General features: G+C 46.3%; 1 protein-coding gene across 2 annotated transcripts in view; it reads left to right on the top strand.

The window, feature by feature from the left end:
- KIF3C (kinesin family member 3C) overlaps window positions 1-27,292 on the top strand; it is a 33,820-nt gene extending 6,528 nt beyond the window's left edge. The window contains exons 3-9 of one of the 2 annotated variants that reach the window (XM_019643642.1): window positions 11,704-11,805; window positions 12,435-12,557; window positions 13,746-13,864; window positions 14,342-14,458; window positions 24,452-24,560; window positions 24,741-24,913; window positions 25,118-27,292. In XM_019643642.1, coding sequence (XP_019499187.1) covers window positions 11,704-11,805; window positions 12,435-12,557; window positions 13,746-13,864; window positions 14,342-14,458; window positions 24,452-24,560; window positions 24,741-24,913; window positions 25,118-25,211 — 837 coding nt within the window. In that variant the 3' untranslated portion in view covers window positions 25,212-27,292. The remainder of the gene's footprint in view (window positions 1-11,703; window positions 11,806-12,434; window positions 12,558-13,745; window positions 13,865-14,341; window positions 14,459-24,451; window positions 24,561-24,740; window positions 24,914-25,117) is intronic. The other variant, XM_019643562.1, reaches the window with a different exon arrangement.
- Window positions 27,293-27,298: the final 6 nt, after the last annotated feature.

Genomic DNA, 27,298 nt, shown 5'->3' on the forward strand with positions numbered 1-27,298 from the left:
TTTCTAAAACTTTGATTCTAGATACTTAGAAGGAAAGGAGGGTGTTTGGGGGAGATAAGAGCTGCGATGACACAGAATGCAGACTCGAATCTGAAGAGAGGAATGGAAGAGGTAGAAACAACAGCACTACTGGGTGACCTCCAAGTGAGGAGGTCTGGAAGGAGAAGGGCGGGGGGTCTTGGCTAGAGCCCAGCTCTCTCTGGTGGGTGTAGAAAAGAGACTGCTGCCCCCAAAGCCAGAGGGATGGAGTCACTGCAGGGAGCACAAACTGCATTGACTTTTCACTATCCCCTTTGTGGGTCCCTTTTCCTCCCACCTCTCAGCATCAGATTAACCTTAAAAAGGTATACAGGAGAGGGAGTTTTCAACCTGAGAGCCAACAGTGATAGCAATAATCACTCCATTTACTTAATCCTTGCGAGGTGCCAAGCACTATACTATATATATACTATGTATTACAGACAAATTATCTCATTTAATCCCTACAAGCACCTTCCAAGAAAGGTCTTGTTACTGTTCCCATTTTATAGATGAGAAAACAGACCCATTAAGGTTCAGTAACTTGCCCAAAGCCTCACGGTTTGTATATATGGCAAATCTAGTTGAGCCCAGGTTGGTTTGACACAAAATTTGATCCTTTTTTTATGCTTGAAGAATTAGGAATATCAAGTTGGGAACTGGTTGTTGGGAAGGGGGTGAAAAATGACAGGAGCTGGTGTAGATGTATTGAATTTGAGATGACAAAATCCAGTGGGCAGCTGGCGATGGATCAGTGGAATTTAGAAGCAGCCACAAGGCTGGAAATGGAGATGGGGGTGCCGTCTTTAGAAGCAGAGGGCTCAAATGAGAACTGCAGTCCTCTGTTCTGATGCTCTCTCTCTGTGTAAGTGACTTCCACATCGAGGCGTCATGTTCTGGTCTCTCTGCTAACCTTATTTTGTAGAGTGCTGTGTTTAGAGCATGGGCAGCAGAGTCAGGCAGGCCTGGGTCTAGTGATGTACTAGTTTTGAGACCTCAGTTTTTTTCATCTATAAAATGGGATAATAGTATCTATGCCAGTGCTATTTGGAGCATTAAATGAGGTAATCGACATTGAAGCACTTTGCACAGTTCCTGGCATACTTTATTACTGTTATGTCCAACTGCCCAATGGGTGTTTTCACTCGGCCACCTTCCTGATATGTCAAAACACATCACATTTTAGCCTGGCATTCAAGGCCCACCAGAATCTGGCCACAATATATCTCTTCAATTTTTCTGCCCAAGCTAGCTACTTTAATAGGAGAACCTCACAACCTGCAGGTCTGCCCTTATCCTTCGACCCTTAATATGTGCCTCACTGCCCTTATGCTGATTGCACAGTTTTTGTATCCTAGACTGTCCTGGGAATCAGGAAGTGGGAATTATGGGAGCAGGGTTAAGCTCATTATAAAGAACTTTAATGGCTAGAATTGGGCTATTTCAAGAGGTAATGGACTCCGATCCCTGGAAGTGTTCAAGGAGAAACTGAATGTCAGAGGTGCTCTAAAGGAATTTATGTCGCAGAAAAGCCATTGAACTGGGTGATTGTCAAAGTCCCCTCCTCTTAAAAGTCCTTAATTGTTGAGATAGAATCTTCTAAATCAACATAGAAAATGTTTCATCTTTTTTATTTTTTAATTTCGCAAAATGTTTATCTTTTTTGAAAATTAAGATCAGAGGGTTTAAATTTAATGTGTGAATTCAGCCAAAAATAAAAAAATATTTTTCAGCTCTCTATTATGGCCAATTAGAGAAAGACAATGTGAAGAAGAGAAGAGAGAAGAAAATGGGAAAGAAATATAAGAGGACAGTGAAGAGGGAAAAGAAAAATGGAGTTACAGAGTCAGGGAGAAAGAAGGAGAAGGAGTGGATAAAGGGGTGCACAGCAGGGGTTCTGGAGAGAAGAAACTCCATTTGGGAGAGAACATACTGCATAGGAGAGAGTTAAATACCCCGTATCATCACACTGCCCTGACCTTGGTTAGTCTCCCAATGGGGCTGGCTGTACCCAGTCTCCAGAGACTCCCCAATAATCTAGGGAGCATCTACTTTCCTAAAGCTAGCCTGTCCATCTACATGTCCCTAAGGACACTGGCCCCATGCCAAACGCTCTGAGATGTATGGGCCAGGTGATCAAGGGACTGTATGCACCCCCAACCCCATCCCAGCTGAGCCATCCATTATCTTTGAGAGAAACCCTGTGGTAACAAGTGACCAGTGCTCTCAGCTGGGTCTGGCATCTAGGTCAGAGTCCGTGGCCTCTTGGCATTGATGGAAGCAGTGACTTATACTCCTTCCTATCCCTGGCGGGTGTGATCAGTTAACAGAATTGTTGTGAGCTGGGGGAATTTTGTTAAGATTTGACCAGCAGAAAGTATATAAGACTCATACATTTCCATCAGAGGTTCTGGGCTTCAAGTTATATGGAGGCTTAACAGGCCTTTTGTCAGTCCAGTGTTGGGTTTCTCTTGATGTGTGTTGGCTGGAGGAGGTATTATCATATTGCTCTTAGTCATTTTCAGCCCCCGGATAGTCCAAGATTGGATAAAGTAGCTGCGATAATGTTCTCATTGTGCTCTGAGCACTGGGAGGAAGGGCCTGGAATTCAGCTAGAGAAGGGCACCCTTCTCCCGCCTGTGCCCTGCCAGCCTGCCGCACCTGGCCAGTCTGGGTGCTTCTGAGAGCTGCCGAACCAGGCGGCCTGTCTGAGTGGATAAGAAAATGGTTCCTCTTCTCACAGATCCTTCAGCCCTACGGGCTAGGCAAGGCAGACCCCTGTGCTCAGAGCTTACAGGCCACCTGCACTTGTGACTTGGTGTATCTAGAATTTTTAATATCCTGAGACATTCCTGGGCATTAACTCCTGCTCAGCCTAAAGAGTTGTCTCCCTTTCCTCCCAGATGTACTCAACAGAGGAGTACCAGGCTCTGGGTTAAATTGTCTCTACAGCACTAGATAATCGACCTGCAGGCTTTCTCCTTTCTTGAGTTGGGCCAGCAGGATAATACCAACAACAGTAGTAATAAGAATAACCATTTCTTTAGTGCATGTTTAACGCCAAGCATTCTGCTCTATTTGTCATGTGCATTGTTTATTCAGTGCTCACAATAGGACCGTGAAGTAGTACTATTTTAATCTCCGAGTGACAAATGAGGACACTGAGGTACGGTAAGGGAGGAACAACCCACAGCCTAGGAAGTGTTATGGCCAGAATATGAGCCTGTGTCTGCCTGCCTCCAGAGCCCATGATCTTCACCTCCACACGGTAATACCAACTCAAAAGGAAGGATTTATGCCAGGTCCCTGGCTAATAGGCCCCAGTGGGAGCTCTTGTTCGCTGAGATGCTTAACTCATCTCTGTCCTTCCATATGATGCAAACTCCAGTCTCTGACCTCAGCCGAGCGCCATTCATTCCTATAATCAACAAATCTTTTTGAGTACCCATGGCCAAAAACGTAAATCAGCTATTATAGTTGACTTTGTTTTTAAATTACTTAAGATTCTGGCAGGAATCATGAGAACTCACTAATAGTGGTTGTCTCCAAGTATTTCAATAGGGAGAGATACTTTTTATTTGTTACTTTGTACCTTTTTTTTACTTTTATCTTTTTACATTTTTTTTTTACAGCAAACATATATCACTTTGTTAATTAAACGAAAACTAATCTAAATGTTTTAAGGGAGGAAAATTATAAAAGTGTTAGCCCCTAACTGGAAGATTGGCTTAAAGGTAATGAACAGTTGAGGGAAATCCACGGTTGAGGTTGATAATAGTACTCAGTGATACCCAGTTGTTGGTAATCCTGTGACCTTGGACAGGTCACTTCCCCTCCCAAGGACTCTAAAAAGTGATCAATAGATTTTTCCTTGCTTTCTGCACCATTTGCTGATTGACCTTGGAAGCAGTAGGTCAGCAGCCCAGGAATAGAGAACAGCCTGAATGAGGGGCAGTGAGGGCTGGAGAGGAATGACCAAGCACTGCCTGGGAGCTGGAGGCTGTATGACCCAGCACAACCTGCCTAAGCCCTGTGGGTCCTGTAAAATGCTTAGTCTGCACTTTGTGCATCCTTAGGCCTCATCCAGTTCTGACATTGTAGCATTCTACTGTCTGGCGGGATGTGCATCCCTGGTGCTGAAGAGAACCCCTCTCGACCACCACAACTAGGCAAGGGAAATAGGGGGGAAAGATGAAGGTCAGGATCAGACCTGAGGTGCTCATGGTTTTCTCATTGAAGTAGATGGGCAGATCCCGGCCTGTTTCAGCTGGAAGAGAAAGAAATGGTGCTCTGGGCTTTCCTGATGGTTCCTGAGTTGGCAAGGTGCCAACACCAAATACTGCTTCTCTCCAAGGTGCCTTCCTGCCTGAACCTGGGAGAAAGGTGTGGAGGAGGGGAAAGGACACTGGACCTGGAATTTGGGGTTCAAATATAACTTCTGCCATTTACTGGGACCATAACCTCAAGCAAGTCACTTCACCTGTCTGAGCCATAGTTTTCTTTTATGTCAAATGGGGATCAGACTCGTTATCTCATAAGGTTCTTGTGATGATTAAATAGGATGATTAACGTAAAAAGGATGTAGTCCCGCCGCAGGCACATGGCAGGTTGTATCTGAGACGCCTTTATCCTGCGAGATGTCATAGAATAGCTGGCAGTGGCAGGGCAGGGCCTGTTTGCCTTCTCTTTCCTTGTAAAATTACACTTGATGTTGTCTTCTCAGAGCAGTGGCTGGCTGGGCCTGGTTGTCTCCATTTTGGCTTTCCAGGTCTGCTCTTAATGAGCACTGGGGCCGCCTTTTTCCACCTTCTGGTTTTATACTCCAGTTGCTCCTGGAATAGGAAAAGGGGAGCCTCTGAATATCCCAAGCTATGTCTGCAAGCGGACATGGTCCCTGTGGTGATCTTGGCTGTTAATTGTCATAGCAGCTGACCTGTCTCTAATACCTTGAGTCAAGGTCCCCATCAACTTGGGAAATTATGGGGAAAGTGCGTAGTCAATATAGGAGTGATACACATAAAGATTCCTTAATTATGAACTCCAGGCTTAAAGTACTCCATTTCTGGGCCTCAGTTTCCTCATTTGTAAAGACAAGGTGGTTGGGGTTGATGATTGCCTGAGGTCACCTTCGTTACCCTGTGATTTGTATCCCTCTCCCAAGAGTCAGACCACGCTGGCTCCGGAGTGCCCAGCCCTGTCTCTTCCGCGCCCACAGCCTCTGCTGGCCTTTTAGTTACACTGGGCTGATTTAGAACCAGTAGGACCCAACCCAGTCCTGCCCACAGGCTCCACCCACCTGTACTGCTTTGCTCTGAGAGATCACAAAGGCAGCATTAATGTGGGCAGCTCAGAGCTCCAGGGAACCTTTCCTGGGGATTAGGACCCCCATATTCCCAGCTGCCCTGCTTTGCTTTAGTAACCCTCAGCCTGAAGGGGCCTAGGTATTGGAGGCATTCCTGCCCCTCCCTACCCTCCATAGGTGATAGTTAAGGATAGAGATCTCTCAGGAAAAGGAGGAGATGGCCACTGGTATCCTCAGAGAAATGGGGACAATTAAAAGTAAAAGAAAAAAAAACACCCTGTTTCCAAGCAAAGAATAGAAGAAGCTCATGCATGACATATTTCAGAGTGTGGGGGTGAAGTAGACAGCATGAGTTCAGATCGGGGAGTAGGAGGGGGGTAAGACCCTGCACCTGGATTCTGGATTGAGGCCCACCCACAAATTTCATGCCAGGACCAGCCTCCTGTTCTAGCACAACACAGGTTCTGTCAGGCAGTCTTGGCTGATAATGTGGGCTGGGCAAGTGGGCATGACTTGGCGAGAGAGTGATAAGGCAAATTCAGTTATTCAGACCACGCCTGTGCTGGGTTCCAGCAAGGCAGGCAATGGACAAACGGAATGGGGGTGATAATGGGCAGTTAGGCGTCATCCAGGAATTCTCTTCACGGAGCTCAGGGCTCAGCCAGAAGGAGAGATCCTGAAACAGAGCTCTAGGTCCAGGGAGGAGGTCTAATACTAAGGCCGATTAGCAAGGGCCAACACATAACCCATCCTGGGAATCATGTCTTGGGGATGGGGGTGGGAGCAGGGTTGAGACTTGGCAGATTAGCAAGAACCAACACAGAACCCAGTCCTGGGAATTATGTTTTGGGGATTGGGGTGGGAGGAGGGTTGGGACTTGGGGGCCTGGTAGTCTTAGCTGATGCATCAAATACCAGGCCTGACTGGCAGCTCATAATCTGCCTGACAGTGTCCAAATGGGTTACCCAGTTTTTTAACTCATTTGGATGTTGTCAGGCAGAATTTTGAATGAGGAGAGCATGAGACTAGGTGTGGGTAGCTGGAGAATGTGAGGGTGAATAAACATAGATTTTGAATCAGAGGTCCACCTCCTCACTTAAAAACCACCCCAAAAAAAGCATAAAAGGATATATTGTGAAAGGAGAGATCAGACCTCCACAAGACCATCTCAAATGTATAGAAAATATAAAATAAATGGGAGGCTCAATTTTATATATTTTATTATAGCAGATTTTTAAACTATTGATAATACTTCATGCATATGACATTCTAATAAAAATGGTTCCCTTATTTATTGCTGGCAGTAGTTTAAGTGGTATAAACTGTTAGAAAGGTAACTTGACAGTATGTTCTAAGATACATAAAATGTTTATAGCCCTTTAACCACTCCTGAAATTTTCTTCAAAGAAAGTAACCTGAAAAAGCAAAAAGTTACATACACAAGGGTGTTTATTATAAACCTTGAACAACCAATAATAATCTTATAATGGGGATTAATTAAATATATTATAAATTATCCACTCTAAATATATTATACAATCATTAAACTTTTAATCATAAACATTATGGCAGTAACAGACAGTGCTTGAGATATTTGATAAGGTGGAAATAGTAGGCCCTAAGCTTATATTTATACCATTTTTCACATAGATGTGAAAAAATGATGTGTGCATATGGAAAACTCTGGAAAAAGCAGGGAAAATAAAAGAAGCTGCTTAGCTATGGTGAAGGAAATGCAAAGTGTTTTCTCATTTTGTTTTCTTTCTCTGGTTATTTTGATGTTAGTGCATTTTTTCTGAAAGGAGAGGAAGGCAATAAAAAGTTAAAAATGTGTCCCCAGAATCCCTTAATAAATAAATGGTTAAGTATTTAATCCCATGCTCCTGAAGTATTGGATTCCGTAGATGTATTACTTCCTGTGAATAGTAGAGCTTCCCTGTACTTGCCCTAAAGACTCAAGGTATAATAAGCTCTTACCCTAGGACCAGGATTGATTGGAAAAGTCTGGATCTTTGCTTTTCACACCGGTTTCAATTGTATAGTTTCCCAGCCTATCCTCTTAACCTTCCTTTGTCTTTGCAGATTAAAGAGTCCTATTTTTTAAGTTTCTTAGAATAGCCCTTCTCGATGGTTTTGGCCGCTTTCTCTGGATCTTCTCCTTTGTGTCCCCCAGAGATGCAGGGAAGGAACTGTGCACAATTCTCTACATTCAGCTGCATCATGGTTTTACATGAGGGTAGAATGACTTTTGTTTCCAAAAAGCCTTCATGATGCTGCCTGGCCAGATGCTACTGTTTTTTTTTTTTTTTAGCTGTGGCAGCATATTAAACCAATGTCTTATGGGAACAATAGAAATTGACTCTCCCTCCCCCCCCTTTTTTTGTGTTGGTTTATAACTGATTACTCACAGCTATCATTTAATGGGTAGAGCTAGGAGTACTTTTTCCCAAAATGTAAAACTGTAACTGAAGCTCATCTACCATGTTGTGTTGGCTCACACAACCTACAAATTCTCATGTGCCTTACCACCTGGAGCTTTCTAACAGAGATCAGTCCCAACAGTTAATATTTGAATATTTTTCTACCTAGAGGGACGCCTGTTTATTTCAGTTTCCTTTTCCTCGTCCACCTTCCTGTTATGAGAAAGTACTTCCCTTCCTTCATGTCCTTATCCCACCCCTACCTCCACCATGTAACTTTGAATAACCTCTGACGTAAAACCTTACCAGGAGCATTTTAACCTTTAAAGTTCTGGCCTCTGACTTCCCCATGTACTGTAATAACCTTGGAGATTAGTCAGACATGATTTCCTCTTGCTGGAAACATGTTGCTTTTCTTGTAGCAGGTTCTGCTTCCTAAAGCACTTAATACAATGTCTGCAATAGAAATAGCATGGGCTTTGGAGCCAGGCCAGCCTGGGTCTGGATTCTCCATTTATATTTAATGGCCATGAGGTGACCTTGGATGGATTGCTTAACCTCTCTAAGCTTTTGGAAAAATGATGGTGCTAATAATATGCCCCTTAAAGTCACCTGGGATCTCGTTACAATGCAGAGTCTGATTCACTAGGGCCTGATTCTGCATTTTTAACAAGCTCCCAAATAATGATTCTGGAGACCTCAAAAAGCAGTGATTGTCAAATTTGACTGCACACTGAAATCACCTGGGAACCTTTCAAAACCACTGGTGCCGGGACCTCCCCACCTACCCCTTCTCTCCCATTCCAATTTAACTGGCAGTGGGTGTAGCCTGAACACTGGGCCTTGTCAAAGCTCCCCAGATGATTCTAATATACATCAAAGTTTGAGACCCACTACTTAAAGGATTATTAGGAGAAATAAATGTGAAACATCCAGCATGTAGCAGGTGCAAAGGAAATAATGGGCTTTTCCCTCATGGTTCCTTGTCCTGTGTTTCTCACTCCACCCTAGTCCCAGTCTTTAAATCAGGCAGGAAAAAGCAGGGCGTCTACTGTGGCCTGTGCCTTCCTTAACTAGAGTCTTCTCTAGAGCATCTAGCCTGGAGTTCTCACAGCCATGCGTGGAAAGGACCAAGATAATGCGATGTGGCCTGGCACTGGGAGTTTTACAAGCTCCCCGGTGAGTCTCCTATGCAACCAAGTTTGAGAACTCGTGTCTTTCTATTGGACGGCAAACACCAGAGTCACGTAACATGCCGGTGGAAGTGCAAGGATTCAAGATTGGAGTGGACAAGTACGTCCCAGAGTGGGAGACCAGGCCGGACACCAGGTCCGCCAAGACTCCATTCCCTGCTAGAGGGACCGGTCATCCATGGCCCACAGCAGTAGGGGGCTTCCTCAGGTACAAGAGAGAGCTGCTGCCTTCTCTTCTTCCTCTTCACAACCAGCGCATCCCGCCTGCCAGTTTCCCCAGATGCTCAGACCCTGTTGCTCTGTCCTTTTGCCCAATGGGTGTGGGTTGGTCGATTGAAGGAGGAGAAGCTGGGCTAAAGAGCCAGCTCTGTTCTGAATGAGAGCGCCCAGAGAGAGGACCTGCAACCCCACTCGGGGGCTACCCCAAGGATTCCTTTCATTTCATCAAACACTGATTGAGCACGTACCATGTGCCTAGCATTGTGCTAAGCCCTAGGACACTGAGATCTGAGTAAGACTTGATTCCTGCCCTGAAGGAGCTCAGAGGGGAGACAGGATGTAAACCAATAATGGGATGTTATGATATATAATACTAGGAATGTGTCCTGGTTATTGAAGAGGCCCAAAGAAGGAAATGTGCAGATTGGAGGGGATCAGAGGAAACGTCCCAAGATGCTCACGCTGCATCTTGCAGAAGTCATGGTTTTCCAGGTGGACATGGGGTGGGAAAAGAAGCCCGGTGTTGTGATTCAGGGAGCTGGGATTCTCTTGGCGGGGCTGGAGTGCCGAGCACACGGTGTGGGGTAGAATAAGCAGTAAGAGGGGATTGGGAGGCTAGGCCAGCCCACCAGCCTGCAACGGCCACAGACTTTGGGGGTTATCCTGTAAGAAGCGGAGGCCCATTAAGTAGTTTGCAGCCCAGGAGCTCTGACTTGTGTTTTTGGTGGGTCCCCCTGGGTGTCCTGTAGAGATGGATGGAAGGGGAAACTGAGGCAGTGGGGGGGCTCATGACGGTGATCCAGGTGAGTCATGAGGATTGCAGTGAAGTCAGCAGGTATTATAGGATGAAAAGGAGGGAATGGTGTGAGCCACACCAAGAAGACAGACTTGATGGTGTTTAATGACTGGCTAGATGTAGGGAGTGTGTGAAACTCAAGGCAGGTACTAGGGTGAGGTGGGTAAGGTGCCTAGGGCACAAAATTTAAGGAGTTGCTCACTCAAAGGGTGGTGCCAGTGCCAACCGTGAATGAGAAGGAAGAATCTACGATGAGTTCAGGTCTGTGATGAGTTCAGGTCTGTGATGTATGGTACGGTGGATGGTGAGAGATTACCCTGGAGCAAGGCCTGGGGCAGGTACACGGGCGCCAGGTGGCTGTGATGTGGCAGTAGGGACAGGAAGCCACTAGAGGGTGCCGTTCTCTGCAGTCGCTCTCTCCTTGGCCTCTGAGGCTGCAAGGTGCTGCTCTGATTGACCTAGTGTTGCTCAATATCCTCTGGCACCTTCATATCATCCCCTCCGACCTTCCAAAAAAGCATCCCTTAACCCCTGTCCTGCTCTGTCCCCAGTGATGGGGCTCTCACAGGTGGCACAGGGGTTCACTTCTCCCTGCTTCTGACAGCACCCCCTGCTTTGGAAGCCCTTAAAACAGGTCAGTTGGTGCCACTGGAAAAAATTTCTTTTGGTGGCTCAAGGTGATTTCCACCTCCCAGGAGGCCTGGGATGAAATCGGAGGACAGCTGGGGTGCCCTGGGCAGCACCCTCTGATTAGCAATAGTGAACGTGCATTTTATTTCGTCCCAATGTACACAGCTTATACAAACCTGTTATTATTTAAGCCTCAGATTCAACAGGTACCTATGGAAAGTCTATGCCAAGCACTTGGCTAGGGGCTTTCACACAGTAAGACTAGCAGTGGTGGGTTCAAATGCCACCTCTTTGTTAACTGGCTGCATGATCTTAGGCTAGCTACTCTCAAGTTCTTCATTTGTTAACTGGAGAAAGTCATAGTGCCTCTCTCTTAGGGTGAGGATGGAGATAAGGTCTGTGACGGGCTTAGTTCAGCCCCCAGCAGACAGTGCTCAGCAAATGTTGGCTAGTCGTCCGAGACCATAGGCGGTCGCCCTATTGTAGGTGGGAGAGCTGAGCGGGGTGACTTGGCCGAGGCTTTGCAGTTAGTGGGTAGAAAGCAGGATTGTTTCTGGCCATATCCACAGCTCATGTGCTTCTGGGGCCCCATATGCCCCTTAGTGTGGCAGTCTCACCCCTTGGGCTTTTCTTCTGTTTTCCATGTCAGCCTGTTTAGACTCTTTTTCTGTTGCCAGTGTGGAGCACCCTCTTCCTGAGCCAGGAGCCATTAGCTAAAGGCTGGGCTGCCCAATGACTGTTTCTTCTGCCTTCCCCTCCCCGAACACTAGCTGGGTGTTCACTGCCAGGGTTAGGTGGCCGCCTGCACCCCCCACACACCCTCCCAGGCATGGCAAACCACCTTCCATCTGGATTCAAAACAAACAGATCAGGTGCCCTACATTCCCTGAGGGACTCCCTCTCTTCTTTTCACCTAATGGTCCTGCCAACAATGGGAGCCTTGTGCTGGGGCCCAAGAGGCTGGAGGAGGAAACTCACCCTTGTTGAGAGCCACAAGGCCCCATCTGGGACACATCTTGTGTCTCCTCCTAGAAGGACCACAGACAGCAGGGAAGTAAAACCTCTCCACCTGGGGTTCCTGTGGCCCTCTGAAAAGCCTGCGTCTAAACCCCTCTGTGTCCCCAGGCCATGGAGAGCAAGCTGCTCATTGGGGGCCGGAACATCATGGATCACACTAATGAGCAACAAAAGATGTTGGAACTGAAGAGGCAGGAGATTGCTGAGCAGGTAGGCCTGGGGCATTGGGTCCCTGGAGGCGCGTGGCCTTGAGATCATGCCATCATGTACTCAGGATCCCTGCACTAGTGCTGGATCCCATGGGTCCACCAGCCCAGGGCCTGCCTCTGGCAGGGGCACTACTAGTGGTGGGCAAGAGACAATGGTGGCTCTCCACAATGTCAACTTCCACGAGGCACCTAGTACTAACTCCGGGGCCTTCCACAAGGGTGCGAGTTCTTTGCCAACTGTATGACTATGTTCTGAGTCATCAAGAACCACAATTGGTTGGTCTGACCAGTCAACTGTAATAGTCCATGGTGGGGAGGTGGGGAGGGCAGTTGGGAAGCCAGTACAATGTACATCTATCGTATATGTGTCGACACCTCTGGAATGCACCAGTGGTTAGGGCTGGGGTCTCCATCCACATGGGCAATGCCTGGCAAAGGTTCAGAGAGGCTCCACTGAGGATGGGGTGGGAGCAGTGGACGTAGGCCATGGGACGCTCCCTTCTCCCTCCTGGTAGCTGGGGCCACAGTGAAGCCAGGCCCCATGGTAGACAGAGTGAGCCTGTCCCCGAGACCCCTTGGCCTCCTCTTTACGTGCTGTGCTCTGAGCGCCTGTGTCCTGCCTTGGCCTAGAAACGCCGTGAGCGGGAAATGCAGCAGGAGATGATGCTCCGAGATGAGGAGACCATGGAGCTCCGGGGCACCTACACGTCCCTGCAGCAGGAGGTGGAGGTCAAAACCAAGAAACTCAAAAAGGTGAGATGCCACAGCAGGATGGGGTCAAGGTGTGAGGTCCCGCAGCCTCTGCTCAAGGCAGTCACCTGCCCAAGGGGTGTGTGTGCTTTAGTGCCTCTTCCCCACTTTACTTGAACTACTGAACCCCAGTTACACTGCTTGGGCTGCTGTGGTGAGGAGTGGGGAAGGCAAGGAGTGTTGGGGTGGAATAGAGCCTTTTCTCCTGGGCCAGGCTGGGCCTGATAGCCTGGGAACACTGTCACTTCAGTCTCCAAGGTTGTCCCATGGTCCTGGGCAACTTTCCCCTTTACGGTGTCACCAGAGAGTCGCAGTTTGGATAGCTGGGGCTAGAGCAGGGCCAGGGGAGTGGTGAGGGAGCCTGAGCCTTGGGGAGCTCCAGGGAGGAACACAGGGTCCTTGAGGACATGTGAAAGGATGAGAGTATCTGGCCACCAGGACCCTGCAAAGTCCATGGCTAAAGAAACGTGTGTACATGAGATGAGGGTCAAGGGCAGGAAGTAGCAAGTTCCAGCCTGGATTCTGGGAAGATCCTGGAGAGCTCTTAGAGTTGCTGATGTAGGCCACTCCACCACCCCCATCTCACACACACACACACACACACACACACACACACAGAGCGGGCCAAGCAGAGGCTCGGCCATAATGGCAGTTTCCAGGTACACACTTCTCAGTGGGTTAGCAGTGGGACAGCAGGGTCGGTGCTGCCCTCCACACACCTACTTCTGAGAGGCCCCTGGAGAGGTAGGAGTGGGGTGGGTTACCTTCCATACTGGTTTAGGCCCCCTGTTCTCCCTGAGCCCTGGACCAGCAGTCCTGCACTTGGGTCCTGCTTCTCGCTCTTCTATTAACTATATATAATAGTTGTATGACCTTGATCAAGCCTATGCCTGAGTTTCTTCTTCTATAAAAAGAGGTGTTGGACCAAAAGGGTCCCTCGGGTCCCTTCCAGTTTGAACATTCCACGATGCTGTCATCAGCTGAGAGAGAGCAGGTAACAGGCCACAGTGTAGGAGGGATATCCTGTCCTGATTCTCGGTCGGGCAGCAGAAGGGAACTTCAGACCAGACCCTGGCCTCATCCTGTGCTGAGCTGGTGGACCCTGAGCCTGCAGTCGTTGGGGCCCAAGCTGGGTGCCAGAGCCTCCCGGCCTTGCTGTGCAGCCTCTGAGCTGCACCCGTCCCCACCCAGCTCTACGCCAAGCTGCAGGCGGTGAAGGCGGAGATCCAGGACCAGCATGACGAGTACATCCGTGTGCGGCAGGACCTGGAGGAGGCGCAGAACGAGCAGACCCGGGAACTCAAGCTCAAGTAGGCCTCTCTTCCCATTCCTGGTCATCACAGCCATCCCTCTGTCCCCAAGCTTCTCCCTGACAGGCTCTGCCCCTTCCTGAAGGCCTCGTTCCAACTGCCTACTCACCCATGAGTGCATGTGTCTAAGTAGTAGAACGTGTCTGAAGGATGAGGAAGAGGCCCAAGTTCTGGAGTTTCTTCTCCTTCCCTCCTCAGCCTGCATTTGATGAAACTACCCGCCCCCGCCCCTACTCCCCGAAGTGCATGCTGGGTGCTGGCCAAAAGGAACCCCTACAGCTCTGAGCCTACACTCTTTGCATTAGAAGTGATTTTCAAGGTCTATTATTTCTATAGGGATCCCCTCCCCCAAATTTTGGTTTCCCCACCTGTGTTCCCTCTGCCTCTTTGTAGCTTGCTTCTGACTCTTCAACCTTCATATACATGTGTGGTCTCTTACTCCCCAATTCCCCTTCTCTACCTTATTCCTGCTCACAGGTACCTAATTATCGAGAACTTCATCCCCCCAGAGGAGAAGAACAAGATCATGAACCGGCTTTTCCTGGACTGTGAGGAGGAGCAGTGGAAATTCCAGCCTCTCGTGCCCGCTGGAGTGTGAGTCTCTCGCCCATTCGTCTGGGCCTAGGGCCTTGCAAGCCCACCAGGTTGGGGATGACCAGGGCCCTTTGGGGAGACAGATGTTTTTATGGATTGGGGAAAGGTGGGGAGGATACAGATGGAGGATGGATTTCTCAGGGCCTAATGGAGGGGGTCTCTGTAAAGGAAAGGTGTTCTGATAAGAAGGGCGTTCTCAGTGTCCTGGGATGTAGAAAATTCCCCATGAGGGGCCTACGGAGGGGAGGAAGAGGAACTCAGCCTCTTGGTAACCCCAGTGAATGCTAACATTTGGCCAGAGAGTATTCATTTGTCTGGTGCCAAGAACAGCAACAAGAGTTACTATTTATCTGCCCACTGGGGGGCACTCTGCAAGACAGAAGGTAAATCAGACATGGTCAAAGCTCACAGTCTAGTGGGGAATACAGAGAAGTCACCAGATCAGGAAGTGACAGAGGTGTGACCCAGTCTTTATAACCTCACTCAGCTCGGTGATTCAGCATTTCCACCTGTTTCCACATCCTCGCCCTTAGGTAGCTTGGGCCCATTGGCTGGGTGTGCAGCTCCCTCTGCTGGTGGCTCTAGAGAACAAGACTGGATAGTCAAACCCAATAGAGTGACTGCCTCACAGCTAGACCACGGTCCCTTAATGGAAAATCTGTATACAGAGGTGTGTAGGAGGCCAGACACCGAAGATTCTTTGCTCCCTTTATCGTAGGAATATTAATGCCAAGGTAAGGCAGGAGTCACCCCAAAGCTGGGGCTGGAAGCCAGCTGTGTAGGTCTACAGCTTCTCACACGAGCATCAGATGCATTCTTCATCTGGCTACTTTATGAAAGGCTGGTCCTACCCAAGGTGACACCACACAAGTTTGTAAGTGGCAAGTTCATGAATGGAAGACTTCAATGGTGTCACTTGGGACTTAAAGTCTACCCTTCCAATCTAGGTAGAGACCCCCAGAAGTATGGCATCTAGTGCAGAGATTCTCTACCCTGAACGCAGCTGGAATCACCTGTAGTTGGGCTCCAGAGAGTCTGATTTAAAGGGTCTTGGGTGCATCCGAAGATTTAACTTGCTTTTCCCCAAAGCTTCCTGGCGAGGCTTTCAACAAGGAAGTCAGTCCAGTGCCCTCTGCTGGTAAAGCTTCTTCTCTGTCTGATTGGTTGTTTTACACATAGAAAAGTTCCTGAGTTGAAAGTTTGCAGGTGGAGGAATTTCTTTACACTGGATAGAGATGAGATAAGAGAGGATCTGAGAAGGCATGTGTTTTTTAACTTTTTATTTTGAAAAATAAGAATTTGAAGAATAATTCAAAGAATTCCTATATGCCCTTCACCAAAATTCACCAATTAATATTTTGCCTCCTCTTGCTGTATTAATTCCCCACTCCCCCAACCGTTTAAGATTAAATTGCAGACATCCTAACCCATTACCTGTATTTCCTAAGAATGAGGGCATTCTCTTTCATAACCACAGTACAATGATCAAATTCAGGAAATTTTATATTATTATATTTTATGTATTATAATATTATACAATGTTATTATATAGGCAATATTCAATTTTAGCCAGTTATCCCAATAATGTCCTATATGGCAGTCCCACCCCCACCCCCCAAGATGATGCGTTGTATTTGTGATGCCTCTTTAGTCTCCTTTAATCTGGAGTTTAGAAGGGATCTTGATTTGAGTTTTGTAGTTTCAGACTTCAGAGGAGTTTATTCATTTCTCAGAACATTGCCCGTGCAATTTTTACTTGACCACCTCAAACACACAATCCAGACTTGAAAGCATGGAGGGTGCTTTGCCTGAAGCTGAGCTTTCTGCTTAACGATTATAAATTTCTATTCTTTATTTCTGGGTTTTATTTTTTTTAAGTTTACTTTCTTCCTTTTAAATAACTCAAGTAACTATTGAACTAAATAACCTTTTAAAACATCCCTTTTTTTGTAGAAATAAAATAGTTATATACACTGGAAAACCATTAACAGGTTTTAAAAATTAAAACAGCTATTTTAAAATAGCACACTTTAAGTAATTTTTAGAATAGATACCAGTAATAACTTTTAAAAAATAAGCCCTCCAAAATATAGATAGGCATCTTTGTTTACTGTTTACCTGTTACCTTTTCCAGCCCATTGTCCCTTTTGTCCCTCCCTTCTGCATGGAAGGTGAATTTGTGCTCTTTTGTGTGTCTCACAAAACCCTCTGGCAACAGTTCTGGGCTGGATACAATAGAGCTAGTTGTCTGTGATGCTCTTTCCCCCTTTCCTCTCTCACGATTCCCCCATCATCCTTCTTGCTGGACGAAAATAAGACAAAGAGAGAAAGAGTCAGTGTTTTCTTTGCCATAGGAAAACCAGAAAACTCTGATTCTTGCTTCTTGCTTTAGCTTACACTTCAGTGTTTTCTTTCCTATAAATCTTGGAGAAGACTCATGCCTGGCAAACATACGTGGTTGACTTCAGTATGCATAGAATTCCTCTCCAAACTGCATTTGTGGGTTTATGTTAGCAGCACTTCTAACTGGATCCCAATAGGATTGTGTTTCCTAAACTTTTTTTTTTTTTTTAGCTGAGCCATCCTGCCACCTGTTGGCAGCTCAGCGGCAACTCAGCTCGGGCCGGGCATCAAACCGCTGTTGCTCAGAGCTCACACACTTGAGCGAGCTCTTAACCAACTGAACCACTCGGCCGGCCTCTAAACATTTTAGATTAAAAATGTAAAGATATAAATACGGGGGGGTGCCACAAAAATGTATACACATGACTTGTATTCATCTTTTGTTATTGGTATAGATTGAATATTACAATTTTAATACAGTTTTTTCTTTTCTTAAAATGTGTATACATTTTTTTAAAACAGATTTTATTGGGGAATTGTGGGAGGGAACAGCGTGGGGAATTGGGGAAGGGGAACAGACAAGTTGCTGTCCTTTGGTTCTTCAGTCTAGTTGTGGAGGACATCACTTCACTGCCCATGTTGGTATTATCATTGCGCTCTTCCTGGGTGAGGCAGATCAGTCGCCGGTGACTGGACAGCCACTCATGGTGGTTTATGGAAAGTCACACCGACTGCCAGCCGCTCATACTGGCTGCCGGTCATTCACGATAGCTTACGGCAGCCCACTGCAGCCCCAGTGCAGCCCACACTCACGGCAGCCCAGCTCCAGGTCAAGCTGTTGTTCACCATCTTAATTGTAGAGGGGGCAGCGTCACTGGCCCATGTGGGATCCGAACCGGAGGTCCTGCTGCTCAGAGCTCATGCTCCCAAGCTAACACTTAACCAACGAGCCACTCGGCCGGCCCAAAATTTTTTTGGCACCCTCTGTATGTTTACAAGTTTTTCAAAATTGTGGCTAAGTATATTACAACTTAACCATGCTATTTTATACAGAATCTATACAGAGTATATATTTTGTACAGAAAGTAACAAAATACATCTGGGTAAGAGTAAAAGATATTAAGGCAATTATGACATATCAGTGTTCTCTACTGTACTTAAATACAAATGATATAAAATTATAGATTTCTCTAAGAATAAACTCCAATAAATTAACTTCAGAGCTATTAATAAATACTAAGTAATCAGCTACATGCAATTCTGAATTATTACTATAAATTTTTTTAATGTCACTGTCCATTTCACTGCGTCTGATAACTGCAATAAATATTTATCTCAGAATCTTAAAAGTCACAAAAAAATACAAAAGAAAAGTAAAAATAGACATAGGAAGTTTTTATATGAAACAAAAAATTTTAATCTCCCCTGTTCCCCTTTTCTTATGCAGCATTTGGTGGTTAAAATAAAGTAAAAACAATTCCCTCATAATTGGAATCCCCATTGTGATTCTGACTCAGCATAGAGAGCTGGTGCAAGAGCCACTGGCTCTGATCTCTGAGATCATCTGCCCCACACCCCTCATTTCACAGGGGAGGGCTGAGTGTGGGAGGTCCTTGAACGAAACTTCCCCCATTTTCAGGGAGCTTTGGCATCTGACCTATGGATAAAGCTGCCTCGCTGGAAGGAAGGTGCTTCCTTCGGCATTGGGTCCCACTATTTGTAACATAACTTCATCAGGGCTGAAAACCTCTTTTTCTTCCCAAAGCATATTTAACTAATCAAGGCATTGTCTCATTTGCTCCATTCAAGTGTAGAATATTTTGCTTTACTTTGGCCTGTGGTATTCCGGGGGTGAGAATACTGAAGGCTGCTCAAAGGGAGAGGATGAAAGCATTGTTGGAAAAAAATTACCTGAAGTCATGCTGTCCCTTTGGAAGGCTTTTGTTGGAAAAACACTTTTCCTGCTCCTACTCTAGCAACAAGCATCTGCCCCTGTCACACACTCTTCTCCGACCTGTCTCTAAAACAAGGGGTTATTGTCAGGCAGCTCTTGAAACATGCCCATATCAACTTATTTTGGAAATCTATCCCTTTTTCTTTTTTCTCCATATTCTCTGTGTGGCCGCTAGTTGATACACAATAACTTCAGGTGAGATGACTTCCATAATCACGAACAATTTTGTCTTAACATTACTTTGAAAAAAACATTTTTGCAACCAGCTCTGCAATAACTATTTTTACAAGTATGGCCTTTTATTTTTAATTTCTCATAAGAGACTTTATTTTTAATTGTGTTTATACAAAATTACCCTCTAAGGATTGGATATTTGGCAATGTCTGTAGCCCATGGTTTACATACAGTTCACAAAATTCTATTTGTAGCTTTCGCCCATTGGCCTGTGCAACCTGCCACCCTAGATTCTTTTCAAAGTCATCATGGCATGGTACAAAAAGGCTGGACTTTGGACTTAGAGCATTCTGAACTCTAGCCCTGCTCTGCCTCTTACTTGTGGCCTTGAAAAGGGTTTTTTTTAACCTCTCTGAACCCCAGTTTCTTCATCTGTAAAATTGGGATAATAAATGTACCCTGTAGGATTGTTGAGTTTGAAGTAAGGTAATGTATGTGAGGCTCCAAGCCAGTCCCTGGCACAGAGGAGATGATCAAGAAATGTTTGCAATCGCTGTTGCTCAGAGCTCAAACTCCTGAGCGAGCTCATAATCAACTGAGCCACTCGGCCGGCCGGCCCTCAGCTTTCCTGTTTTAAAAGTCTTTGAGGGAGGGCCGGCCGAGTGGCTCAGTTGGTTAAGAGCTCGCTCAAGGGTTTGAGCTCTGAGCAACAGCGGTTCGAGTCCAGCCCGAGCTGAGTTGCCGCTGAGCTGCCAAAAGGGGGCAGGATGACTCAGCTAAAAAAAAAAAAAAAGTCTTTGAGGGCCAGCCAAATGGCACGTTGGTTGGGAACTGGCTTGGGATGCCAGAGCGCCCCCGTTTGGATCCCCCATATGAGGGCCAGTGACGCTGCCCTCTACAGCTAAGATGCTGAACAACAGCTCAACCTGGAGCTGGGTTGCCGTGAAGCAACGGCGACGGCATAGGCTGCAGCCCCTGCTGCAGTGGGTTGCCATGGGCTACTGTGTGTAGCCAGCAGCCAGCGTGAGTGGCCCTTAAGCCTCTGTGAGCGGCCGTCCAGAAGCCGGCGACTAATCTGCCTTGCCTGGGAAGAGCGCAATCATGGTGCCAACTTGGGCCAGTGAAGCAACGTCCTCCACAACTAGACTGAAGAACAAAAAGACAGCAACTTGTCTGTTCCTCTTCCCCCAATTCCTCAATAAAAATTAAAAAAAAAGAAAAAGAAATGGTTGCAATCATACTAATAAGCCAATATTACAGTTACAGGAATGCCCAAGAAACCAGTCCGTCTTCGTCCCTTCGAAGTGCCATAGAAGGGCAGTTTGGTTGTTTCTGTTTCACCTCTTAATTTTTTATTTAGGTTACCTCCAAGTTTAAAGAGAAAGCATTCCTTGCTCCAAATAGAATCAGGATGGGAAGTTAAACTGGTTTTGTTACAGAGGCAGAGTTTACCTCAGCGAGAACGTTCTCAGCTCTGGATTGCATACCTAGACGTCTTTTCAGGCCTGTTGGAAGTGAAAAAGCCAGAGTAGGGAGATGCGGCAGCCTTCCCAGGCAGGGTGTTGGGCAGTGCGCAGGGATGTGGAGAGTGAGCTCCAGCATACAAGCAAATGCTGCAAGGTGGACGGCTGACCTGCGGAGACGGAGGGACCAGATCATGGAGAAAAGTCAGATTCGCTGTGGCGGATACCTGTGAAGGACCTGGGAGGAAAACACACCCTTTGCTGCTGGATGCCTGTTTTCAGAACAGGAGAGGAAAGGGGGTGATCAGACAGAGCTGGTCTGGTCATGAGAATGGGGCTCAGCCCCTGAGATGGAGCCAGGAGGTGACTTTTTAATATTAAGGAAGAAAAATAGTGCTATGATAGTAAGCATTTGGAGGGAGACTCCAAGAGAACTCTTAGGGTCCACTAAGCACATGCTGACTGTTGGCACAGGCCTCTGCTGGGAGGGTGGTGCATGCAGAGCCAGGCCTCTGCTCTGGGCTGTCGGCCACAGCCGGCTTACTATGGAGGGATCAGTCGTGGAAAGTAGGCCCGAGGCAGAAGAGGGAGTAGACAGGGAGTTTGGTGTCCCAATTACAGACTCCCCTTCACCCAGCCCCTTCTTCCCGCATGCCACCCAGAATAGCCCTGGCATCTTTATTGGGTCAGACTGCCAATTCACTCATCCATTGCTCTGCTCTCCCAGCCCTGTCCTTCCATCCTGGTCCCAGAGCCTGCAGCCTTCAAGGCCTGTTTCGGCCCCAGTTTCATGTGTACTCCTGAGAGACAGGACAGCATCGTACAAAGAGTATCTGGAAAGGTTCTCTTCCTAATCTCTTCCTAATTGCCTGACCTTGGGCACAAAGGCATCATGGTGTCTGCCCTGTCTACATCTCAGGAGGTGATTGTGAAGTTCAAATTGGATGTGTAGGTTCACCTTCTAAATAATAAGTTATTATTTTACTGATTTTCCCACTTCCCTCAGAGGTGTCACTGATGCCGCCCTCTCCACAAGAACAGCCTCCGAGGTCCCACCACAGCAGGGCGATTGAGCTAGGGCTTCTTTCTACAGATCATCCTTATTTACTTCCATCTATAAAGAGGAGTCAGCAGGGACCCCAAGTGGGGCCCTGCACTCTTTTTTACCCTTGATGAAATGAATCACATGAGCATTCTTACTACTCTCTGCTGCAGAAGGCAGGCACTGTCCTGTTGGCTCCTGCACTGCTCGCTCTGCTCTTCAAGGACAGAACGTCCTATCTGAATTACTCGGCCTCTTTCATCTCCTCTTCTGTCTTTTGTCTGCCTTTTGGCTTCTTTCATTGCTCATTTGTATCCCTGCTTGAAATTACCAAGTGGCATTGAGAATGAAGAATCATCTCAGCGGCCGTGTGTGACGCCCTGGCAGTGTATGGTGCTCTGTGCAATGTCTGCCTGCTTTCATCTCAGCCGATCCGGAGGACAGGGCTGAGCCAGCCGAGGCGCAGAGATACAAAGCCACTTCCCAGGTCCCAGAGCTTTCAGAGGCGGAGCCAGCATTCAAACCGGGCCTGTCTAACTCCAAAATCTGTTTTTGTCTTGTTTTTAATGGAAATAACTTTCTTGCTTTCTTTCGTATCTTTGTTTGTTTTGAATAATAAAAGTAACAATCACACTAATCAAATTGCTGAAAGTAAAAGGTCTGATATACCATGAGTTGGCTAGGATACAGTAGGGCTGTGGAAACTTTCATAGGTATAACCACTTTGAAAAGCAATTTGGCAATATCTAGTAAAGTTGAAATGCACATACCCTGCAATGCAGCCATTCTATTCCCGGGCAACCATTCCATTCCCAGGGACACTGTTGAATATGTCCTTGAAGGTACCTGTACAGAAATGTTCACAACAACACTGTGTTTAAGAGGACGGGGGAAGGAATCAACCTAGACATCCATCAACAAGAGAATATATACGCATTTGTATATGTATATAATGTGTATATAGGTATGTGTTGCTGTATTGAAACCTATATAGATACACTTTCACCTAGAGCTGCATGGATAAATCTAAAAAACATGTTTGTTAACCACAAAAAAATGCAGTACTTATACCATACAGTTAAAAAATTAGAAATAAGCCTACAAATACCGTATATATTGTTTATGAATACCCATATATATAAGTAAATATAAAAACATGCATAACAGCTGTGTTGGCATAGCTCGCATGTCATAAACCTTATCACTTTAAAGTGTACAGTTCAGTGGATTTTAACATATTCACAGACTTGTACAACCATCACCACGATCTAATTCCAGAACATTGTCATCATCCCAAAAGGAAATCCCATCCCCATTAGCAGTCACTCCCCATTCTCCCCAATGCCCCCAGCCCTAGGCAGCCACCAGTATACTTTCTGTCTCTATGTGCTTATTATGGACATTTCATATAAATGGAATCATACAATATGTGGTCCTTTGTGTCTGGCTTCTTCCACTTAGCAAAACATTTGCAAGCTCCATCTGTGTTATAGCGTGTATCAGTAATTCACTCCTTTTATTGATGAATAATGTTCCACTCTATGATATGTCAGATTTTGTTCATCCATTCATCAGTTGATGGGCATTTCTGTTATTTCTACATTTTAGCTGTTAGGAATAATGCTGCTGTGAATATTCATGTACAAGTTTTTGTATGAGGATATGTTTTCAATTCTCTTGAATATATGCCTAGTAGAGGAAGTACTGGGTTACGTGGTAACTCTGTATTTAACATTTTGAGGAACTGCCAAACTGTTTTCCAAAGCAGCTGCACCATTTTACATTCTCACCAACAATGTATGATGGTTCTAATTTGTCTGCATTCTCAGCAACATGTTATTGCCTGTCTTCTTTGATTATGGTCATTTTAGTGGGTGTGAAGTAGTATGTCATTGTAGTTTTGATTTGCATTTCTCTAATGACTAATAATGTGGAGCATCTTCTAATGTGCTTACTGGCCACTTGTATATCTTTTTTGAAGTAACAGCTATTCCCATCCTTTGTCCGTTTTTAAATTGGGTTTGTGTTTTTTTATTGTTGATTTGTAAGATTTATTTATATATTCTGGATAAAAGTCCCTTATCAGATATATGATTTGCAAATGTTTTCTGCCATTTTGTAGATTGTCTTTTACTTTCTTTATGATGTCCTTTGAAGCACAAAAGTTTTCAGCTTTGATAAAATACTATTTATTTTTTTCCTTTGTTGCTTGAGCTTTTGATATCATAGCTAAGAAACCAATGCATAATCTAAGATCAAGAAGACTTACTCCTATGTTTTATTTTAAGAGTTTTATAGTGTTAGCTCTTACATTTAAGGCTGTGATCCCTTTTGAGTTAATTTTTAAGTATGGTGGAAGGTGCCATTTGTTGAAGAGACTCTTTTTTCTGCATTAAATGGTCTTGGTGCTCTTATGGAAAAATCAATTATGGTAAATATGAAAATTCATTTCTAGACTCTCAATTCTATTCCATTGATCTATATGTCTATCTTTATGCCAGTACCATACAGCCTTGATTACTATAGCTTTATAATAAGTTTTCAAACTGGGAAATGTGAGTCCTCTAACTTTGTACTTTTTCAAGATTGTTTTGTCTCTTTTGGGACCCTGGCATTGCAACCTTGAGCTTTTAGTCATTTTGTTGTGCTAACTCCTATGAAGGAAAATGAAAAGGAGAACCACTAATCATCAGTGGGTTTGTGTAGTATATGAAACCAGTATATGAATCTGATAGCTAAAATAAGATTGAATTTCCTCTTTCTCATTCCTGCCCTCAGTCAACCCTTTTTACTGTAGGGAAAAAAAAAAATTTGAAGCAACAAGAGTGAAGAAATATGTGCCTCCTTGTGTTATGCTAGTTTTAGTTGTCAGCTTGTATTACAGCAAAGAGAAGAAAGTTCCAGGACGTGCAGTATGCAGGGCCTCCTGTCTACCTAAATGATACTTAATTCCTCATAGTATCATTTCCCCTTTGTGTTTGATGGAAATACATTCTGATATAGCTTCTTCCCTACAGTAATAACAGCCAAATGAAGAAGCGGCCAACATCTGCAGTGGGCTACAAGAGGCCTATCAGCCAATATGCTCGGGTTGCCATGGCAATGGGGTCCCACCCCAGATACAGGGTAAGAAGCTGGAGAGTGGAAGGGGGGAGGGGAGGGAGAGCCCAAGGGAGACTACAGTTCACAGCCTCTGCTTCCTCCTCCTGCCTCACCCCTCTTGCTACACCTAATACGCACTGAATGCCAAAAGGTAGTCATCAGGCGTGATATCTGCTCATATCTGGCGTGATACTCTTACCACAGGCTGAAAACATAATGTTCTTGGAGTTGGATGTGTCCCCTCCAGCTGTCTTCGAGATGGAATTCTCTCACGACCAAGAACAAGATCCCCGTGCACTACACATGGAGAGGCTCATGCGGTTGGACAGCTTTCTGGAAAGACCTTCCACGTCTAAAGTCCGGAAGTCCAGATCCTGGTCAGTACCACCATGACAGAGTGGGCAGTGGTTTGGGATAGAGGCAGGGAAGCTGCATGGACATACCCACAGGGCATAGAGGGAGGGTGGGGGAGGAGTTCCCATAGCAACAGGAGCCGGGCAAAGGAAAGTCCTCACTCTTCTGTTTCCTGCACTTTCCCAACCTCCCCTTTCACCCACTTTTCCCCACCCCCACCCCTGTAGGTGCCAGAGTCCTCAGCGGCCTCCACCCTCCACCACACATGCCTCCCTGGCCTCTGCTGCTCTGCGCCCTGCAACAGTGCTGGACCATGAGTGACACCCTTCGGCCAGGCTGCCCATCGGACAGAGTCCTGGGATGGGGCAGCCAGCCCGCCATCATCTCATCTGCCGCTCGGTGTGTGTGTGTGTGTGTGTGTGTGCACGTGTGTGTGTGCGCGCGTGTGTGTGAGAGGGTGAGAATCTGGCAGACCGTGCCTCTGCCTGCTCTTCTTAGCCTCCTTTATTTAATTAATGTTATTTATTCGTGGAGCTCAGTTAGTGTGGGAGAGAGGCCCTCGCCTGAGTCTGCCATGGTAACTGCATAGCCTCCTTTCCTGCTGACTTTAGAACCCCCACCCCAGTCAGACCTCAAGCTCCTCCCTGTCGGCTGTCCCCAGAAGGGAAGGGGGCCAGTGCCTGATAAGAGAGGACTTTTTCTACCTGTCTCCCTCCATAATCTCCATCTCCTCCTACACTGACAGTGAGCAGCTCCCACGCACTTTCTGGAACTAGAAAAACGCTAGGTGTCCCCTGAGGATAAGAGACATCCTGACAGTACTCCCAGCACTTCCTGGATCTCAGACAACCTCGTTGGGCTTCTTGGGCTCCTTTTCAAGGACTTCAAAGACCTCACAGACACAGCCCATGCTCTTCAGCTTTGGCAAGAATTCGTGGCTTCCCAAACTCTGCTTTCTGCTCCCCTTCCCAAGCCTTTGGTGGGAATTGTGAACCAACCAGTTGTTGCCTCCTCAGGACCTGCAGGAAATGGAATAGTAATGGAAACAATGCGGACAGCCATCAAGGGAAGTCCCTCCTCCGGGGCCCTTTGTTTCTGTCCTCCTCCGAGAAGTACCTTTGGTCAACAAGCGATCAAGGAACTCTGTTTTGTTTTTGAGATGTCGCTCCTTCCTGCTTCCATCATTTTCCCTGCAGCTGCCTGGATCCCAGTTCCCAGTGGGAGGGAGCGATATTCTCTTCCTGGCTAAACAAAGATATAAGAATCTGTTGCTTGCCCCTTCATGTAGCACAGGAGATGGAGGCCTGGGCACAATCTACCATCTTTGCCTATTACCCCTGTTTCTGAATCACAGTTGTTGGGCACTGTTTTGTTGAAAACTGACCCTTTCTTCAGCGTTGTGCAAATTGGTCCCCACGGAAGTACTCCTCACCTCCCTTGTGACATCCCAAGATGTCTCCAGGTATCTCAAGTGATAAGTAAATTTCTACCAAAAAGAAGAAGAATTTTCATTGGCTTACTTTTTAAGTGTTTATTTTGGTGGAGGGGCGAAAAGGTAATCCTGAGAGAAAAGTAGTGGTTTAGGATTTCAAAATGCCCTAATTGTGGGGGTCTCCAGTTCCTAGAATATAAGGATTTTAGTTATTGGGATAAAAGCATAAAACTGACTTGATTTGCCTGAAATTTGGTGTGTGAGAGGTGCAGGTAAGGGCTGATTACCTGGTTATTCTCTTTCTATCCAGAAATGAACCCTTCTTACACAGTTCAAGCTCTGCTCTAAGGACCAAGCTATGGTTTGGTTTAAATCAATGATGCTGTCATTTCTGCTGTAATTACTGGACTAGATGGTTGGGCAACTCAATTGCCAGTTGCTGCTGTCCGTCAAGGAAATAACATTTCTCATCAGAGCCCAGGAGATTATTTGAAACTCAGAATTCAGATCAGAGGTTCTGCTGTGGCTGGGACAGGAGTTTCATGTAGAAATCCCCCAGGTGGCTTGGGCACAGAGGGCCCTCTGGTCCCGCAATGAGCAGCCTCTCCCAGGGACCCCTTTCTTATTTGTGAGTAAAGCAGCACGCGTTGCCCCCATTCACCACTTGGACACATTGACTCGGCGTTGTTTAGTCACTTGACCCTCACAGTCTTACAGCACAATCTACCCAACTTCCCCACCACCACCTCCCCCTGCCCCCCAGTCTGAGGGCTGGGCCCGAGGTGGTCGGAGGAGGAGCTCCTGCCTGCAGTTTTGTGTACATGTGTATGTGTGTGCGTGTTTGTGTGTGTTCAACTCCACAGGGGACACGCTACACTCTGTAAGATATGCTGGGAACAGGGCCACTGGGGTGGTTGGATCTCAGTCTCTCTCTCTCTCTCTCTCTCTCTCTCTCTCTCTCTCTCTCTCTCTCTCT

Source organism: Hipposideros armiger, unplaced genomic scaffold (genome assembly GCF_001890085.2).
Source record: "Hipposideros armiger isolate ML-2016 unplaced genomic scaffold, ASM189008v1 scaffold_0, whole genome shotgun sequence".
Classification (NCBI taxonomy): domain Eukaryota; kingdom Metazoa; phylum Chordata; class Mammalia; order Chiroptera; family Hipposideridae; genus Hipposideros; species Hipposideros armiger.